This window comes from Carlito syrichta, unplaced genomic scaffold (assembly GCF_000164805.1).
Source record: "Carlito syrichta isolate Samal-C Ts95f unplaced genomic scaffold, Tarsius_syrichta-2.0.1 Scaffold35222, whole genome shotgun sequence".
In the NCBI taxonomy this organism is placed as follows: Eukaryota; Metazoa; Chordata; class Mammalia; order Primates; family Tarsiidae; genus Carlito; species Carlito syrichta.
In genome coordinates, this window is record NW_006979318.1 from 106,758 (window position 1) to 128,594 (window position 21,837).

General features: G+C 37.2%; 1 protein-coding gene across 4 annotated transcripts in view; it reads right to left on the bottom strand.

Moving 5' to 3' along the window:
- The window catches only part of ZNF280D (zinc finger protein 280D), a 111,198-nt gene that overhangs the window by 67,023 nt on the left and 22,338 nt on the right, over positions 1–21,837 (bottom strand). Inside the window, exons 2-7 of one of the 4 annotated variants that reach the window (XM_008073166.2) lie at positions 18,202–18,247; positions 18,021–18,089; positions 14,540–14,686; positions 9,923–9,988; positions 9,683–9,822; positions 1,266–1,383 (exon numbers count right to left, since the gene is read on the bottom strand). In XM_008073166.2, the coding sequence (XP_008071357.1) occupies positions 1,266–1,383; positions 9,683–9,822; positions 9,923–9,988; positions 14,540–14,686; positions 18,021–18,048 (499 nt within the window). In that variant the 5' untranslated portion in view covers positions 18,049–18,089; positions 18,202–18,247. Of the gene's footprint in view, positions 1–1,265; positions 1,384–9,682; positions 9,823–9,922; positions 9,989–14,539; positions 14,687–15,299; positions 15,347–16,098; positions 16,196–18,020; positions 18,091–18,201; positions 18,248–21,837 lie in introns of those variants that run through there. The other 3 variants (XM_008073296.2, XM_008073230.2, XM_021718239.1) reach the window with 3 other exon arrangements.

The following is a 21,837-nucleotide window of genomic DNA, read 5'->3' on the forward strand; positions in this document are numbered from 1 at the left end:
ACTGGAGTGCAGTGGCCGCTCCTGGCCACCGCAGCCTTGACCTGCAGGGCTCCGGCGATCCTTCGGCCTCAGCCTTCCAAGTAGCTGGAATTACAGGCATGCGCTACCACGCCCGGCTGATTTTTTGATTTACTGTAGAGATGAGGTCTTGCTGCCCAGGCGGGTCTCGAACCCACGGGCTCAGGCAATCCACTCACCTCAGCCTCCCAAAGGCGTGGGATTACAGGCTGAGCCACCGAGCCCGGCTGTCAGCTTTTTAATAGAGGCAAACATGCCAGGAAAATAAGAGTTATCACACTAATTTATCTGTTTCATCCTTTGAGATAACAGAAAAATGTTTTTTTCCCCATCTTCAAAGTACTTGACCATAGATAGATATACTGCAGGTACACAGGAAAGATTTTGTGTAATCATATTAGCATTCTTATGAGATGTTTAGGTTACTCGAAAACCCAAGGCATGCTGGTATTTCAAATTATGCAGCCAGTTATATAGCAGTTTGGACTGTGGAAATAGATTGCTTTAATATACAGATTTTTAACAAAAGAAATTTCAAAGTTAGAATCGCTCTGCATTTATTTTAAATTCTGACCCTTTAACTTACTTATCTCTGTGTGTTTGTCTTGTACTGTTCCCTAACCTCAACAGCTATATCTCTGACAGTAAAAATCATATTTTCACTCAAGATCAAGCTCAAATCCAGTCTTCTCCAAGCCCCCATAATCTCCTTAGACAGGAAGTAATCCATTAATCAAGCTACTGAACATATAGCACATATCATTCATAATTATCAAATCACTATTTCTTTATTGTGGCCACTTTATAATAATTATTATATTGAAATCATTTATTGGAATAGAAAGACACTAACCTAACTAAGAAATAAACTATAACCATATACTTTTTCACACTAGTGGACACAGTAACTAATTATTTTTTAATAGAGCATTTAGGGTAACTGAGGACTTTTCTAACTCACAGAAACTATTTTAAGGTTTTTTTTAGTCCATGGTTGGTTCCAAGTGAGAATAAGCTCAAAGCTGGTTAGCCTACTTATTAGGAAGAAATAAAATATTATATGATTAAATAAGATGTTATATAAAATCACCTAAGAAAGGTATTCAAGAACTATTAGTGCCATTCTACATTACAATATATGAAAAACTTCACACAAGGATATGGGCTTCAAAACAGAAAGTCAATCTCATATGCATATTCATCAAGATTCTTTTTATTATTTTTATTTTAAAATTACTAAAACTAACCTGCTATAGAAAATGTTGGTCCCCCTTGATAATGTGATAATCCTGTATCCTGGGTCAAGTCAAACAGTAAGTCTGAAGACTTATTAGATACAACTCGTGATGAGTTCATTATATAACCCTGTTAAAATAGTTCAAAGGAAGAATATTACATTTATCCAAGTTATAATTATTTTGATATAATTATATAATTGTATATTATATAACTTCATATAATTATGAGAATTTTATTTCATAAACTTTGATTTTGCCGATATTCTAAGGATAAACTTTGATGACTCAAATATTAATAAGTTGGAAAACAAAGGTAATTACTACTTTACCAAAATTATCATTTACTAAAACTGAAGGCAAGCTTACTTGGAGCTGGTTAATTCCCGATTAGAAAACTAAAATGGGGAGACAAATTCTAGTCCAGCTTTTTTAAGGTAAAAAAAATGAATAAATCAACTTTATATCAATAAGACTGATACACTTTAGAGGGCTTCTAAAAATGCAGTAACCCCAACAAAGGGCAAATAATAGAACTTCAGAAGCTTTGGGCAAAGCAAGGAGAAAAATAGAAACCATATTGACCTGACTACAAAAATTAAAAGTTTCTATAGCTCTAAAACCTGACATGAAAAATATCAGAGCAAACAAACTGGGAATCAACCAGCAATATCATCCATCTGTGGAAAGGATGAATATAACACATAAGAATTTTGGAATCATCTTTATTGAAGAAATATATAAGCTATGGATCAGAAAGAGAAAGAATGGACCCCGCCCCCATCCCCACTTCCAATCATCCCACAGAAAGCCACGATGACCCAGTAAATCTTCTGTCTCATAAGACAAATATGAAAGCAACCTGATCAGTAAAGGGAACAAACAAGAATGCCAGGCATACAGTTTAGAACAGAAGTTATTTATGGAAGTTTATTTGGGCTAGCTGCCTGGCTTCTGGAGGCCTTGGGACTCATTGGAAATTTCAGCCCTTCCTCCCAGAGAAAAGGTGACCCAAGATAGCAGGAAGATTTCAAGAAAGAAACTGCCAGGCACCGTGGCTCATGTCTGTATTCCCAGCACTTTGGGAGACTGAGGCAGGAGGACCATTTGAGGCCAGGAGTTTAAGGCAGCCTGGGCAACACGGCAAGACTGTCTCTACAAAAAATAAAAATAAAAAGCAAAATTAGGCATGTGACTGTAGTCTTAGCTACTCAAGAGGCTGAGGTGGGAGGATCACTTGAGCCCAGAAGTTCAATGCTGCAGTGAGCTATGATCCTGCCGACACTGCACTCCAGTTTGGGCAACAGAGTGAAACCCTGTCTCAAAAAAAAAAGTATAAGATGAATCATAATGTGGTCAAGTATAAAGCAGGATAAATTTATACGTAAGTATAAGCATATATCTTTAATATAAATACTTAGGAAAGGTACAGTCAATATAGTTTAGGGATATATACTCCAACATTAATACATCAAATATACTGTTACATACACACACACAATACTATTTATAAAAGATACTAATTGTGGAGAGTAAGCCATTTATAAAAGATACTCATTGTGGAGGGTAAGCTCTGAGTGACTTTTCAACCATTCTACATGTAATAATATATAACAAGCAAAAGTTTGAAGATAACAATTGCTGAAAAAATAAAATGGAAAAAGTCACTTTAAGGGGAAAAATGAACAAAAACATACTGAGACAACTCAAAAGCAAAACACAAATGAGTGATATATTCAAGATACTTTTTTTTTATAACTCGCAAGTCAAAGAAATGCAAATAACAAAACAGCAATGTTTAACTACTTACTTAATGAGCATTGTTTTAAAGACCATAATATCAGCTGGGCTCGTTGGCTCAGCCTGCAATCCCAGCGCTTTGGGAGGCTGAGGTGAGTGGATTGCCTGAGCCCGCGGGTTCGAGACCCGCCTGGGCAAATTGGCGAGACCTCATCTCTACAACAAAATTAGCCAGGCGTGGTAGCGTGCACCTATAGTTCCAGCTACTTGGAAGGCTGAGGCGGAAGGATCACCAGAGCCCAGCAGGTTGAGGCTGCAGTGGCTGGGAGCAGCCACTACACTACACTCCAGTCTGGGTGACAGAGTGAGACTCCAACTTCAAAAAAAAAAAAAAAGAAGACTACAATATCTACTACAAAATAAATAATTGCCCACTACTCTTGAAAGTGTCAAGGTCATGAAAGACAGAATGAATAACTGTAGAAAATATGAGGACAGTAAGAAGAAATGACTAACTATAAGGTGGAATCCTGAATAGAATCCTGGGAAAGATTATTAATGAAAAACCTGGTGAAAATCTAATAAGATCTCCAGTCTAGTTAATTACCTGGCTGTGATAAGTAAGGTGTTATATAAGGGAACCTTGTGTATTACTTTTTCTGTAAGTCTAATACTAGTTTGAGTTAAAAAGTCAAAATTAGGCCAGGCTCGGTGGCTCAGCCTGTAATCCCAGCACTTTGGGAGGCCAAGGCGAGTGGATTGCCTGATCCTGCGGGTTCAAGAACCACCCAGGGAACTTGGCGAGACCTACAATAAATCAAAAAAATTAGCCGGGCATGGTAGCACACAACTACTTGGAAGGCTGAGGCGGAAGGATCGCCAGAGCCCAGCAGGTCCAGGTTGCAGTGGCCAGGAGCATGCCACTGAACTCCAAGTCTGGACGACAGAGTGAGACTCCAATTAAAAAAAGAAAAATTTAAAACTTAAAAGTAATGATAAGCCAGGCACAGTGGCTCTAGCCTGTAATCCCAGCACTTGGGGAGGCCGAGGCGAGAGGCTTGCCTGAGCCCAGGGGTTCGAGACCAGCCTGAGCAACTTGGTGAGACCTCATCTCTACAATATATCAGAAAATTAGCCAGACATGATAGCGCACGCCTGTAGTATAGCTACTTGGAAGGCTGAGGTGGAAAGATCACTGGAGCCTAGCAGGTCAACGCTGGTGTGGCCGTGAGCATGCCACTGCACTACAGCCTGGGTGACAGAGTGAGACTCTGTCTCAAAAAAAAAAAGTAATGATAACATTCACTATTTGTAAAATAGAGGTTATATTTTGGTATAATATTTCTACATAAAACTTTTGGCAGAAACTCTCAAAGGCTTTAAAAGGTTCACCTTAGCCTGGCTTGGTGGCTCAGCCCGTAATCCCGCACTTTGGGAGGCCGAGGTGAGTGGACTGCATGAGTCCGCGGGTTCGAGACCTGCCTGGGCAACTTGACGAGACCTCATCTCTACAATAAGTCAAAAAATTAGCCGAGCATGGTAGCGCACGACTATAGTTCCAACTACTTGGAAGGCTGAGGCAGAAGGATTGCCGGAGCCCAGCAGGTCGAGGCTGCAGTGGCCAGGAGCATGCCACTGCATTCCAGCCTGGGCGACAGAGTTAAGACTCCAACTCAAAAAAACAAATAAATAAATAGAAATTTAAAAAATAAAATAAAATCAATAAAAAATAAATAAATAAAAGGTTCACCTTCTTTTTGATCCAATTATTCTGCTTTCAAGAATTTATGGTAAGGAAATAAAAACGTTTAAGAAAAATTATTTATAATAACTAAAATATATATAACCTATATGTCCCACAATGGAAGAAGGTTAAATAAACTGATTAACTATCATGTATCCATTAATATCATGTTTTTAAAAAAATCTAATGACATGTTCCAAGTAGAATGCTCAGTGAAAAAGAAATATCTACCTGCATATACAATATGATATGTTCCTGATTGATTACTCTTCTCTCTTCTAAACTCTCCACCAAAATATATATTATTTTAAAATAGAAACAAGGGTTTTGTTTTATGCTTATGATTAAGAAATAATTAGGTTTTAAGAATTTTGCTTTGTTACTAACTTCTATTGACATGGATTTGTTTAGAAGTTATAGAAACAAATGTTGAGATAACCCAAACTACTAGAACCAGAGACCTAACAGACAGATACAGGCATTTAAGTCTTAACTAGCATATAAAAAATAGTCATAATCAGTAATGCCATATGACTTAATTATAAGCAAACAGTCATACTTCAAGATAGTTTCTCCAAATATCTGCACTTTAAAAAATGGAAAATACTCACTTGCATTTTTCAAAATTGTTATTTAACAGAAGTATAATAAAATTAATGCTGTTAAACACTTTCCTAAGCAACAACTCTGGTTAATTAAGGACTACATTTTCAGAAAGCAGGCAACACATTATTCAATAAGTGACTGGTTAAAATAACTCTCCAACAAAGAATTTTTAATGTCTTATAAAAATCGTTCAGAAAAATGTCAAATACAATAAGGATAGAACAGGTACTAGGCTGGGATTCAGAAGACCTGCACTAGGTAATCTTGGGAAACTTACTACTGAGTTTCAAGTTATCCACCTTTCAAACTGAAATAATAGCCACAAATATGTTTTAAATGTACTTCCTCGTCACAGCCCATGTATTATATCAAGGAGTTTCCACAACAATACTAACACACATCTAATATTATTCCCTATTTTATAAATAGGTAAACTAAGGTTAGGTGTGACTGATTAAGGCTCCCAAAGCAGCCCCACTTGTTGCTGGTGGAGCTAGCATTAAAACCCAGGTCTGACTGATTACAAAGCCCATGCCCTTAAGCTATATCACACTGACTTTATAAATGATAATAATATATACCATCCCTGCCTACCTGAAAGAGATGTTGAGATACCAAAATATTCATTAAAAAGTAAAAATACACACACAAAAAACATGACATAATGAAAAGTAGTATAATTTATTAAAACTAATAGCTTCCAAAATTCAGAGAAAAGTCCCTTAAATAGGATTTTCAATTCATTCCAGAATACATCTCTGTCATTCTTACACAGTAGAATCACTTAAAGAGTTTTTAAAAAGCTATAATTTCCAGGCCCCACCCAAAACAATTGGCAAAATATCTCATTTTTTAAAAGGCCCAAGTATTGAGAACCACCAATAAGGTACTTTGATTTAAAAACTATGCCCAAAACTCTCTGAGTCAGAAAAAGATCTAATTTCTAACTTTTATAATACCAAAGATACCACCCCTTGATTTATTTATTTATTTTTTCTTCCCTGGGACCAATGTTGGAAAGATTTTTATCCATCAAACATGAAGTTTTCTTTTTCTAGTTTTTTTTTTCCCCCTCAAATGCCAAACAATTTCTAACAAGTATGAGAAAACCACTGAGTTAACTTGATTCTAAGAGCAAAGAATTTTTACATTCTGGTTAGCTTTTCATTTCATTTCAAGAACATCTATTACGTTTTTTAAAACATTAGCAATAGCCTGTGGAACCTTAGAAGATCCAAGATAGAGATTCAGCAGTCTCCTACATCATTCTTATTGTCTAAGGAGTATACATTTTAAAGAAAATTTACTACTATTCTTCTAAGATAGTGGAACCCTAACTCTTTGGCTTCAGGACCTCCTTACACTTTTAAAAAATTATTGAGCCCAAAAAGAATTTTTGTTACGTTGGTTATATCTATTGATATTTACCATGCTAGAAATTAAAACAGAGAAAATTTCAAAATATGTATTTATTAATTTATTTTTAAATAACAATAAACTCATTACAGATTAACATAAATGACAAATTTTTATAAAAAATGACTTGCAAATACAAAATAATTAGTGAAAAATGGCAGTGTTTTACATCTTTGCATCTTGAATATCTACCTTAATCAAAAAGTGGTATAGTCTCTTATCTGCTTCTGCTTCCAATCAGCTAGAACATGTTTTGGTTGAAGAAAAAAACCTGGCTTCATAGCAATATATAATTGAAAAAGGGAGTATTTTAATACCATTTTAAGACAACTGTGGATACTTAGATACTATATCAAAACTCAACAATTGGTACTTTCTTAAAAGTCTGTTGCAACGTACCATCTGAAGCCATATCCTTGAACTCTGTATACTCTGTTTCCATTAAAATCACTTATCTTAGATTTAAATGAATCTTTTACCCATGCATAATTTTGTAACATATACATTGGTTATTTGGAAAATATTGGTTTCACTGAATGATGCAGATCTTCCAAATGCTGGCTTAATGCATTATTCAATAACAAAAAATAATTATTTATAATTACCATGACCTATCAGAAAAGCTTTGAAGTATTAGAAAGCTGTCAAGATCATGGTGGCAGATATAGTTTTCTAAAATTCTAATTTTTGTTTGAAAGCTCAAATTTTACCACTAACAAGATATACCACTATCAGTTGTTTTCCTTGAAGTGGCAAGTGTACTTTGTTCAATTTTGAAGAAACATTTGCCAAACACTCAATACTGAATAACTGTGTGTAGCAGACAGACTCTAATGTGGCCTCTATGATCCTGGTATTCGTGTCCTGTGTGACTGCCTCCCTTTGAGTGTAGGTAGGACCTCTGACCTGCTTACAACAAACAACAAAAGTGACAGGATATATATGCTTTTGTATACATGATTATATTATCTAAGACTCTAAAGGCATCTTGCTTAGGACTCTCTCTCTTGTTAGCTTTGAGGAAGCAAACAGTCATGTTGGGAAGACTTATCTGGCAAGGATTCAGTCAAAAGCCAGCCAGATATTGAAACTCTCAGTCCAGCAACCCTTAAGGAACTGAATGCTGCCAACAACCATGTGACCTTGGAAGCAGATACTTCCCCAACAGAGCTTCAGAAGAAACTGTAACTTCAGGGTCCACATCTCGAATGCAGCTTTGTGAGACCCTCATGCAGAGAATCTAACTAAACCATCACCTGACTCCTGACCACAGAAACTAAGACTGTGAGATAAATGCATGTTGTTTAAAGCCATATAAGTTTGTGGTAATATTGACACACAGAAATAACTAATATACCATGGTTTGTCAGTCATTCTTTCAAGTAAAAGTGGTGTTCTATTTTTTTAAAAAAGAGCAGGTAGTTTAGCTCACAAGTGTTTTTCCTCAAGACAATCATACTCCAGACACAGAACAACATTATGCATACTACTCATTTCATCACATAGAATATTTTAAAAGACACATATTCAAGGGTAGAGAGTTAACAAAATTAACAACATTTTAACATTTCATCAAGGAGACAGTATAACTGTAATATTTTTTACTGTGAGTACATGGTGGGAGGCTAATGCAAGAACTACAAATACAGTTTGGTGGCACTACCTTGATTCACATTAAGGCACCAGCAGCTTACCCACCATTGCTTTGGCATCATCTGTGAAATGTCAACACAGTTGAAAAGACAAACAGTTTTTGGTTATGATGACAACAATGATGACTCCCAAACCCCAGAAAGAGCTTTAGGGAACTCCAGGGGACTACCAACACTTTGAGAACTGTTGAACTAATACAATTCTTTCATTTCTTAAAAAGTACACATGTATATACAACATATATGTATGTATGTGTGTATATACATAGAAACTGTGAGTTAGTCTGGATTGAAATTCCAGATCCATCATCCGCCAGCTATGGAATCGTGAGTAAATCATTTAACCTTTATAAGCCTCAGTTTCCTCAACTAGATATTGAGAATAATAATAGTATCTACTTCATAGGGATGTTTAAGAATTAAATGAGATTAATTTACATAAAGCTTTTAGCACAAAGTCTTATACATATTAACAACTCAATGAATGGTCATTATTACCACGTTCTATTACTTTTTGTTGAGGTTTTTGTTTGTTTGTTTTTAACTAACTAAACTATGAAAGAATGTTTATTTATTTACTTATTTATTTTTGAGTTGGAGTCTCACTCCGTTGCCCAAGCTGGAGTGCAGTGGCACACTCATGGCCACCCCGGCGTCGACTTGCTAGGCTCTGGCGATCCTTCTAACCTCAGCCTTCCAAGTAGCCGGAACTACAGGGACACGCCACTACATCTAGCTAATTTTTTTTTTTAATTTATTGTAGAGATGAGGTCTCGCCAAGTTGCCTGGGCTGGTCTCGAACCCATGGGCTCAGGCAATCCACTCGCTTCATCCTCCCAAAGTGCTGGGATTACAGGCTGAGCCACTGGGCCCGGTCGAAAGAAAGTTTTCAGAATAAAAAGTTATAGTGGCTTCTTGATAATCTTGATAAGGACATCTGGCTCAGCTTGTAATATTAAACATTTGCCATTATGCAATATTTATTATTGATTATACTTTTATTTCTATTTTGATAGCATAGTTTTCAATATTATACCTATTTAATTTAAGCATATTGCCTAACTTTCAACAAGTTAGGTAGTTAGCTCCTACAGTTATTATTTTAGATACTGCTTGAGTTATAATAAAGATGGTGACATTTTCTGATGCTGATTATGCTTCTACTGGATGACTACTTATGACACTCCAGAATTTTAACTGGGTATTGTTGATACTGATAAAAAATATCCAATGTATCCCTGAGCTGACTGTGTAGTTTCAAAAACACTTACAGGTTTAGAAAAAGGCTGAATAATAACAGAACTATCTGAAGATCTAGATTCGGGATGAAAATTAACTGGCGAGGTAACCACTGGATTTGATGTTGGATTCATGTAGTGGTGACTTGTAGGCTTGAATGCAGCAGTAATACCTGTATTTCAAAATAACACAATATATTCAATATACTTCTATATAATCAATTTTGTCAAAATACTTCACTTTAAAATTAAAATAATATAATAAGACCGTACCTCGACTGAGTGTGCCATTCTTTAGTCCCCTTGAATATGAGCTGGGATTAACTCTGTTCAAAATATCTATAAAAAATTATATTCATTTTAAAATTCATTATTTGAATGAAATACATACCATACTAAAATAACAGAAATCAAGAACTGAAAACAGATTCCTGGGAGGAGTATATAATTTATCACTTATTTAAGAATAGAGTACCTTTAAATACATAAATCTTTATCTACTAAAGAAAGAAAAAAAGCAAGATTACTAGCCTTAATTGTTTTACAGAATAAGAACCTTCTTTCTCATTATAACTCACAATCCAACTAGAAGTAAAAGAATGACAACTCTTACGACATATGCATCAAAGCATTTTGTACAGCAAAGAAATAATCCATATAGCTAATAAAAATTTTCCAAAAATACATATTTATACAAACCCTATAATTCAAGTATATATCTTTCTTTGAATGATGACAGGACTGTACATACACTTGAATTCCTATAACTCAAAATCAAATCCTTTTCCAACCTACACATTGCATTAATATGTCCAAAAGCCTTGAAGTTTCATTATGCACTGGATTATCTGTCTTTGAGTTCTAAAAGGGAAACTATCAGAGATTGCAGACTATACTGACCCAACAGTTTACCATAGTATTAGTTCAAGGGTTTCAATTCTATCACTTCACCAAAAGTCAATCTGAGCCTGACATGACTTTGAGGAGATCAGCTTAAAGTTCTTCATTCTTGCATGTATGTAAACTCTGTAACATATAGCTTATCAAACAAAAATTTAGAAGTTAAGAATTGGTCTAAAACTGCTAATTAGAAAAAGGTAAAAAGCACCCAACCCCCCCACCCTCATAATTTTTCATAGTAGAGAAGAATCAGATCCCATTAGGTAATTCTATAAAGTAAACGTTCATACAAAAAATAAGGTTATTAAAAAGTGGGCAAAAGATATGAATAGACACTTCTCAAAAGAAGACATACAAGCAAACAACAGATACATGAAAAAACGCTCAGCCTCACGAATTATCAAAGAATGCAAATTAAAACCACACTGAGATACCACCTAACTCCAATCGGGATGGCCATCATCAATAACTCAAAAACCAACAGATGCTGGAGAGGATGCAGGGAAAAGGGAACACTTCTACACTCTTGGTGGAAATGCAAACTAGTACAACCTCTGTGGAAAACAGTGTGGGGATTCCTAAAAGATCTAAAAATTGACCTTCCATTCAACCCAAAAATTTCCCTTCTGGGAATATACTCAGAGGAACTCAAATCACTCTGTGAAAAAGATACCTGCACATGCATGTTTACTGCAGCATTATTCACAACAGTAAAAACATGGAACCAACTGTGCTGCCTATTGAAACTGGACTGGATAAAAAAAATGTGTTACATATACACAATGGAATATTACTCAGCCATAAAGGACAAAATTGTGAATTTCAGAGTAACTTGGATGGATTTAGAGTCTATAATACTCAGTGATCTATCACAGAAACAAAGAACTGAGTACCATATGTTCTCTCTCATAAGTGGACCCTGAACAATTATCATAATACTATAAAAAAGGGATTGGCGGTAGTGGGAAACAGCCTGGAGGGAGCACACTTCAACAATAAGGTTATCTTATCTCAAACCAGGCAAAGTGGGGACCGAAGTAAGGCCCAAACTTTACATGTACTATGAACATCTGTATATCTAATCCTGAATTGTACCCCACATCCTTAAAATTGAAAAAATTTATTTTAATTTTTTTTAAATGGCTGTTTCTGATTATGTCAATGCAGTGCTCTATAATTAAACACTATAGAAGTCTTTTTTTTTTTTTTTTTTGAGTTGGAGTTTCACTGTTGTTGTCCAGGCTGGAGTGCAGTGGCATGCTCACTGTCACCCCAGCGTAGACCTGCTGGGCTCTGGCTATCCTTCGCCTCAGTCTTCCAAGTAGCGGAAACTACAGACACGTGCTACCACCTGGCTAATTTTTTTTTATTTATTGTAGAAAAGAAATCTCGCCAAGCTGCCCAGCCTGGTCTGGAACCCGTGGGCTCAGGCAACCCACTCTCCTCGGCCTTCCAAAGTGCTGGGATTACAATAGAAGTCTTACTGGAGAAAAATCTGCTCAAACAACTTGACACTGTTTTCACTCAGAAAGTCAGAATTAAATATTTACTCAAATCATCAAAGAACTATTGCTACAGTATTTATAGTGATTATAGTCTACAAAACATAAGTTTTTTACCCTCCTTTCTAGTAGTTTGAGACAAACATTTAACTCATATTCCAGGCCGGGCTTGGTGGTTCAGCCTGTAATCCATCCCAGCACCCTGGGAGGCCGAGGCAAGTGGATTGCCTGAGCCCGCCGGTTCGAGACCCACCCGGGCAACTTGGCGAGACCTCATCTCTACAATAAATCAAAAAAAAATTAGCCGGGAGTGGTAGAGCGCGCCTGTAGTTCCGGCTACTTGGAAGGCTGAGGCAAAAGGATCGCCAGAGCCCAGCAGGTCGAGGCTGCGGTGGCTGGCAGCGTGTCACTGCCCTCCAGTCTATGCAACAGAGTGAGACTCCAACTCAAAAAAAAAAGCTCATATTCCATAGGTTAAAATACTTTATGGCTTATGCATAAAACAACAATAAAAATTGTTTAAATTCTTCATCTTACCAGTTTGGAAAAGAAATTCTTTTGGAGTCAATCCCCTTCCTGACAGAATTATTTTAAAAGTAGCTGGGTGCAGTGGCTCACGCCTATAATCCCAGCACTTTTGGAGGCCAAGGTGAGAGGACTGCTTGAGCCCACGGGTTTCAAGACCAGCCAGAGCAACTTGGCGAGACCTCATCTCTACAATAAATCAAAAAAGTAGCCGGGCATGGTAGAATGTGCCTGTAGTTCCAGCCACTTGGATGACTGAAGGGAAAGGATTGCCTGAGCCCAGCAGGTCGAGGCTGCGGTGGCTGGGAGCGTGCCACTGCCCTCCAGCCTGGGTGACAAAATGAGATTTCAGCTCAAAAAAAAAAAAAATTAAATTAAATTAATATGCATTGTTAGAGTTTGACTACTATGAAGAATCATCTACAATCAAATTCAATTTAAATCTTAACTGTCATGTTTTCAGTAAGATTTTGAATAACAATTTTAATAATCATATCAGTGACTACAAGACAATAATTTAGAGAATAAGATCATGTTCACTATCAACAACAAGTATGCAATCATGCTTAATTTACTTTATAATCCACGTAGCACTCCACTTAGCACTCCTTGCGAGATTATCAATCTGCCACAGGAAATGGTATTGAAAATTCAACTGGCTAAATTATTCTTCTAGTAAAACTGAATAAAAATGCCAAGTGCAGAGGAAAGAGAAGCAAGAACTAGGCTTTCCAAAAATTTTAAAGTAGTCTCTAAATCACACTTTTAAGCATTGCCATGATAAGTAAAAAAAAACAAAACACTACTATACTGTGTACATAACATTCTTTGGTAAGTTTTCCTGGCTTAAAACAGACATGTAAATGAAATGGAATAGGAGGCTCTATTTTCTCCCTCTACCTGAAATGTGTGCATTATTTCTCTGCACTTTTTTTTTTAAAGAAACAGGGTCTTCTTCTGTCACCCAGGCTGGAGTGGTGTGATCACAGCTCACTGCAACCTTGAACTTCAGGCTCAAGTGATATTCTCTCAGCTCCTCTTCACTCGCCCTCTGCACCACCATGACCAGCTAAATCTTTTATTTTTTTGTACAAAAGGGCTCTCACTATGCTGTCCAGGCTGGTATTGAACTCCTGGGCTCAAGCAATCCTCCCACTTCAGCCTTCCAAAGCACTGGGATTACAGGCATGAGTCACTGCATTCAGCCATGCACTTTGTCATGCATTTTTTAGCAGACATATTAACAAGTATCATCAAAATCTCTAACATTATAACAATGCCAAATCCTATTATTCTAAATAAAAGATAATAAACCACAAAGGTATCAAGTTGTTCTACTAGAAAGTCTTAAGGATTTAAACGTAGTAAGTGTTATATCATCCAAGTACAGTGGCTGTTAGACAATGCCCTTCTCTTTCATGCATACAAATAGGAGTTGGAATATAAATAGACAGATGTGGTTAGAAGCTACAGCCCCTGTTGGTACACAGGCCAAAGACTATTCATTGCCCATTTTGTAGCCATGTATAGATGACACTGCAATGAGGCCTGGATGTAAGAACTCCTGTAGTATATTCTGAAATTTTAAGCAAAGCATTCTAAGTCCTTTCTTTTCTCAACTTTTGGACTTAAGTGAGAAAAATAAAAAAGAACAAACAGATAAATAAGTTTAGTTCCACTAAAAATTACAACGTCTCAGAAGACCTTCAGTGTCACTAGTCACCAGCTAATCTATCAATTTTTCTTTTCTCACATCTAATATTTAACCTCTTACCTCCTTCCTCAAGTCCCCAGTAATATCCCCATCCTAATTCTCAAATTCTTATTGGCCTCCCACCCACTCTGTCATCCCTAACTCCTTACAGCAGAACTAAGACATCAAGTACCTATAAAACGGTTCACAAGTTTTTCCATTAGAAATAATACCTTATAAAACTCAGCTTCACTAAAAGTAAATGCTTACTTGAAATTGCTGGTCTTGAACTTGATATCTCTCCAACAAAGATTGGCTCATCATCATCATCATCCTCAACCTCTTTTACTTTCTTCTGCCATGGTTCCAGCTCTTCTTCTTCACATTCCATAAACAGTTCTGCCATTTTTGAATTATCTAATTTTCAAAAGGAAAGAAGTAAACCTTATTTTCAAAAAGAAAAATAAACACATTTTTGTAATGCATAGTATATTTAAGATCTACTTAAAATCTTAATAGCAATTTCTGAATCGATATTTGTAGTCAGTACATGGTAGCAACAATGAGAAATACAGAGTATACACTCTAAGCTACAAACTAGTAAAATTTAGATAGATAATGAATGACAGTAGTTACTTACAGTGGACAGAAAATATGGAACAGTCAAGTGAGTTTTAGTCAGATATGCAGAATATGACTATCTCTATCTGAAGGATTATACCTAACAATTATCTTTTTTAAAAAAATATATATGAATAAAACAGAGATAAATTAAGAGCAAGAGGCAGCAGGTGGAAAATAAACTAGAAAAACGTAACCAGATTTCAAAATACCAGGCAAAGAATAAAGCAGAGAAGAGATGCTAGAATAAAATATGGAAAATGAATGAGACTTATTCCATCAAGTGCAAATTAGGTATTTCTCACCTGTCTGTGGCCATACAACAACCGTAAAACGCTAGATTTCATCTGATCTCGGAAAACAAGCAGGGTAAGACTAGGTTAATACTGGGTTGGGAAATATTTCTCACCTGCCAAATGTCATAAATCATTTCCTGTTAAATGTTTAGTAGTCCACCTACGAAAAAAAAAAAAAAAGCCAGCTGGTGCGATGGTTCACAACTGTAATCCCATCACTTCAGGAGGCAGAGGTGAGAAATTTGCCTGAGCCCACGTTTTCAAAGCCAACATGGGCAACATGGCAAGACTTCATCTCTACAATAAATAAAAATATTAGCCAGGCATGGTAGCATATGCCTATAGTTTCAGCTACTTGGAAGGCTGAGGCGGATCACTTGAGCCCAGCAGGTCGAGGCTGCAGTGGCTGTGAGCGTGCCACTGCACTCTAGCCTGGGTGACACTGAGACTTAGGCTCAAAAAAAAAGGAAAAAAAAGCCAGCTGGTAATCTGGCGCTTTGGGAGGCTGAGGTGAGTGGATTGCCTGAGCCCGCGGGTTCGAGACCTACCTGGGCAACTTGGCGAGACCTCATCTCTACAATAAATAAAAAAATTAGCCAGGCGTGGTAGCGCGCCTGTGGTTCCAGCTACTTGTAAGGCTGAGGTGGAAGGATCGCCGGAGCCCAGCCAGTCGAGGCTGCGGTGGCCAGGAGCGGCTACTGCACTCCAGTCTGGGTGGCAGAGTAAGAATCCAACTCAAAAAAAAAAGCCTTCCCATTTTCCCAAATGTTATGAACATCATGAACCGATGCCTTTTTTCTCTAACCTATACTGTTTTCCTAATTATATAGAGTTTTTCTCTTTAAAATAGGTTAATCTAAAATACTAATTTTCATTGGCAATCATAGCTTAGTATTTGCATATTTTAAATACCTGAAATACCTCCTTCATTGTGTACCTCTGAGCTATTATTCCACTTCTTTCTTCTACCTAGAATATCCTTCCTCACTTACATAGTCATCATTCTAGACTAAAGAAAAGAAAGCATAGAATTGATATCAAATTGAATAGTTCAAATCTTCACTGCACTGTTTCTAATCATATGACTCTAGAGAAGTTCCTTAAACCCATCTTCCTTATCTAATGAGTATGATATCTACCTAAAAGAAGTATGACATAGATTCAAGAAAATGCTATTGAAGTATCCAATTTCAAATAGATACCCAACCAAATATTAATCTTCTGTCCCTCCTAATTCTGGGTTTATTATAACTCCCCTAGAGTAAGCCATTAGGTTTTACTTTCCTTCAAATTCTGAACTACATTGATATACGCAATTCAAGATTTAACATGTATGATCTCAAACTGTTCACTGTATCTTCATGTCTTAATTTTATATGTTAAAAGCAAAACTCAGCTCACTAGGACTACATTTCCTCCTACACATTAGATGGGCAGTTGGCACATAGTATATAATAATCTACGAACTAAATGAAATCAGGCAGTGCCTAATTTTAAACAATTAGAGAGATTCATTCCATAATGATAATAAAAGTATCATTTACATCCAGTTACAATATGTTATGGGCTGAATTGTGTTTTCTCAAAACTCGTAAGTTGACGTTTTAACCCATACTACCTCAGAATATGACTATACTTGAAGATAGAGTCTGCAGAACTAAGTAAATTATGAGTTTACTAGGGTAGGCCCTAATCCAGTATTACTGGCGCCCTTAATAGAAGAGATGAGGACAACAACACATGCAAAGGAGGAAACCATGTGCAGATATAAGCAGAAAATGGCCAGAGAGGCCAGGAACCCTTCCCTCATGGCCCTCAGAAGAAACCAACCCTACCAATACATTAATCTTGAACTTCTAGCTTCAAGAATTGTGAGATATAATTATGTGATTTTAACTGTTCAAGCTTAAAACTAAACTTGAACTAAAATTATAGTATAAATTTAAAAAAAGAATTATGAGAAAAATTTTCATTGAGTAAGCTACCCAGTCTGTGGAATTTTGTTATAGCAGACCTAGCAAACTAATACAGCATACAAAGGTCTTCTCTGTTCTTTTTAACAAGGCACTGCCACTGTTATATTGAAGATTTATTGTTAAGAAAAAATTTTAAAGACACATAATAGCTTTATAATTTTTTTATAAATATTTTTTTTTGCCTGTGCATATAAGAAATATATGTGATTCTATACATCAAATTGGTGATAGCAGTTACTTCTGGTAATAGGGAGAAAACCTTTCATTTCTACTTTTCTCTTTTTTTTATTTACATTATTTGTTTTTATGTGAGCATTTGTTACTTTGACAATTTTAAGTGTTTTTGTTTTTAAGAAGAATGTGGCCAGGCGAGGTGGCTCAGCCTGTAATCTCAGCACTTTGGGAGGCCAAGGCAAGAGGATTGCCTGATCCTGGGGGTTCAAGCAGCCTGGACAACTTGGTGAGACTTCATCTCTACAATAAATCACAAAAACTAGCCAGGTGTGGTGGCATGCGTCTGTAGTTCCAGCTTCTTGGAAGGCTGAGGCAGAAGGATCGCCTGAGCCCAGCAGGTCGAGGCTGCAGTAGCTGTGAGCATGCCACTGCACTTCAGCCTGGGCAACAAGAGTGAGACTTCAACTCAAAAAAAGAAAGAAAAATGTCCCCCACCCTCTCACCCTCAGCAGGTCAAGGCTGCAGTAACTGTGAGCATGCCACTGCACTCTAACCTGGGCAACAAGAGTGAGACTCTAAGTCAAAAAAAAAAAAAAAAAAGGCCCCTACTTATCATCCTTTCTCCTGAAGCAAAACTATACAAAAGTCACACAAACTAACATCAGTTGTGGCAGCAATACTTACTTTTTGGTTGAAAAAGGTTGTCGCCCATCAAGTTGCAGAGTTGACTTTCTGTAAATTGTCACCTAAGTACTGACATATGACATCAATCAATTTTATGAGTCACTTTAAGGAACACCAAATATTGAAACATGAAACTTGGGATTCACAAACTCTTGGATCTAATTTTGAGCTCTAAACTCACCATGTGACTCCAGGCAAGGCAGCAAGTTATGTCTCAGTTTTCCTTCCTATAAAATAAAGATACCAACTATTAGGGTAGATTTAATTAAATTAAATATATACATACTTAACATTTTCCTCTATAAAAGCTGAGTTTTTACATTTGTTTTGTTTGATATGCATACATAACTCACTTAACGTAATTGGTTCATTCCTCAATAAATCCAAATTTTATAAATAAAATGGTGATTAAAATATTAGGCACTTACTACCTGAAGAAATTTAATGAAGCAGTAGATTGCAAATAATTTTTTTGTTGTTGTTATTTTTTATGTGTTTTTTGTTTTCTGGATAAGTGGGTACAAGTTTATAAACATCCTAGGAGGTCATGGCAAAGACTTTAGATTACATTCCAGGACCAATGAGAAGTACTGAAAAATTTTAAGTAGAGGAGTAACATGATCTGATTTACTCTTTAAAATGATCACTCAGGTTACTCTATTGGCAATGAATTGCAGAAGAGCAAGAGAAGAAGCAGGGAAATACTTGAGGTTTTCACAAAAATTTACGTGAGACTAGTCAGCATGGCTATTGCTTCTCTCCAGACAGGTTTAGCTGCTTAAGAGCTGGTACAGAATAGGTGAAAAGTTGGGTTACAAATGATTTTTAAAGTATCCTTTCAAAAAAAATGAGTAATCATCTCATATTGTATTGTTTTAGGAAACCTGTCTTTTCAGATGCTAAGTGATATTAATCTTTAACTGTTACCTTTTCTTCACATTTCAGAAATAAATAAAACTATTTCTGTAAGAAAACACAATTTTAGGCTAGGTGCGGTGACTCAAGTCTGCAATCCCATCACTGTGAGATGCCAAGGCAGGAGAAATGCTTGAGCCCAGGAGACAGAGACCAGCCTAGGTAACATAGTGAGACTCCATCTCTACAAAAAATATATACATATTTTTTTAATTAGCTAGGCATTGGCTGGGCATGGTGGCTCATGCCTATAATCTCAGCATTTTGGGAGACCGAGGTGAGAGGATTGCCTGAGTCTACAGGTTCGAGATCTGCCTGGGCAGCTGGGGGAGACCTCATCTCTACAATAAATCAAAAGATTAGGCTGGGCTCGATGGCTCAGCCTGTAATCCCAGCATTTTGGGAGGCCGAGGCGAGCGGATTGCCTGAGCCCGCGGACTTAAGACCCACCCAGGCAATTTGGTGAGACCTCATCTCTACAATCTATCAAAAATTAGCCGGGCATGATGGCATATGACTGTAGTTCCAGCTACTTGGAAGGCTGAGATGGAAGGATGGCCTGAGCCCAGCAGGTCGAGGCTGCGGGACTCCAACTCAAAATAAAATAAAATAAAATAAATTAGCTAGGCATAGTGACATACGCCTGAAGTCCCAGCTACTCAGAAGGCTAAGGCGAGGAATAGCCTGAGTACAGGAGGTTGAGGCTACGGTGAGCCGTGATCATACCACTGCACTCCATTCTGGGCAACAGAGTGAAACCTTGACTCAAAAAAAAAAAGAGAGAGACTAGTGAGTCTTGTGTTTAACTAAATTCCCCCTAGTTCTGATATGCAACTATTTAAATCTCTTTAACTCAATCATTTGAATAATTGCAGTTTATCCCCTAAACTATAATCGGTGTGATGCTTGCATAAGTAAATACATGACAATTCATGCTCGATATTAAGGACTTACCACTACCAAGAACATAGAATATTTTTAAAATTTACAATTGCATACCCTATTGAGACTCACATACTTGTATATTATTTTTATTAATCGATTATATAAATATCTATTGCCAAATGATTCAGAATTTTGGTAGCAAAGCAAGGAATTCTATGAAAGATTGTATCAGAGCCGGGCTCGGTGGCTCAGCCTATAATCCCGCGCCTTTGGGAGGCTGAGGTGAGTGGATTGTCTGAGCGCGCAGGTTCGATTCCCGCCTGGGCAGTGAGACCTCATCTCTACAATAAATCAAAAAATCAGCTGGGTGTGGTAGTGCATGCCTGTAATTCCGGCTACTTGGAAGGCTGAGGCGGAAGGATCGCTGGAGCCCAGGAGGTCGAGGCTGCGGTGGCCAGGAGCGGCCACTGCACTCCAGTCTGGGCGACAGAGTGAGACTCCAACTCAAAAAAAAAAAAAAAGAAACATTGTATCAGCTAGCAGAGAAGTAGAATATCCAACAAAGATAAGCAGTGGGGATCTCAAAGCTCCAATAGACCTTTATCTTCTGCAGCTCAGAGGTGGCTCTTTGAATTAGACAGAAAAAGAGAAAACTCTCTAGCTCAGCTACTGACAGGTACAGTCTTCATGTCCACGTTTAATATACCATTTCCATGCGAGGAAAATAATTTTCAAGAAACTGACTTATCAAAGGCCCTTTAAAACAAAATTCACTCATTTTAGACACTGCCCACAAAAATAATAAATCCTTTTATTATTTTTTTAGTTTAATCTTATATATCTAAAAATTAAGCTATATTTTAAGGTTTTTTCTATATAAGTAGAAGTCATTGAAAATGCATGTCAGGTCGGGCTCGATGGCTTAGCCTGTAATCCTAGCACTTTGGAAGGCTGAGACAAGTGGATTGCCTGAGCCCACCGGTTCAAGATCAGCCCAGGCAACTTGATGAGCCCTCATCTCTACAGTAAAATAAAAAACAACCAGGCGTGGTAGTGTGTGTCTGTAGTTCCAGGGTACTCGGAAAGCTGAGGCAGCAGAAGGATCGCTGGAGCCCAGAAGGTCAATGCTGGCCGTGAGCGTGCAAGCCACTGCACTCCAACCTGGGCGAAAGAGTGAGACTCCAACTCACAAAAAAAAGAAAATGTATGTCAAAGTGTTTTAATTGTTTGAAAAATCCACTCTATTGATAGATATCATCTGATGTAATGTTGCTCTGTTAAGTAATACAAGTACTGCATTTTATCTAGTGTAAAGTGCACACTAAGGACATTAGGTATGCTATATTCTAGATACAGTTATCTTTACTCTTTGATAAGAGAAAAACTAAGAAAATCCATAAACCACAACTTAATATTTGCACTTTTTTTTTTTTTTTGAGTTGTAGTCTCACTCTGTCGCCCAGACTGGAGTGCAGTGGCCGCTCCCAACCACCGCAGCCTCGACCTGCTGGGCTCCGGCGATCCTTCCACCTCAGCCTTCCAAGTAGCTGGAACTACAGGCACGCGCTACCACGCCTGGCTAATTTTTTTGATTTATTGTACAGATGAGGTCTCGCCAAGTTGCCCAGGCAGGTCTCGAACCCTCGGGCTCAGGCAATCCAGTCACCTCAGCCTCCCAAAGTGCTAGGATTACAGGCTGAGCCACCGAGCCCAGCAATATTTGCACATTTAAAAAAAGAATACTAAGCTAGAAACCAGGAGATTCAAGTCATAGTTCCAGTACTGCCATAACTTTCAGCCAAGTCCATTTAAAATTCTGTATCTTGGACTCTTAGTTCAAATGAATGATCCTGGTTTAATTCAGCTCTAAAAAGCTATGCTTGTATACTTTAAACATGTATTAGCCATAAACAGTAAAGATGGTGAAGAATGGATGCCAGATTCAAATTCTTTTTTTTTTTTTTTTAAGTTGGAATCTCACTCTGTCAACCAGGTAGGAGTGCAGTGGCATACTCAT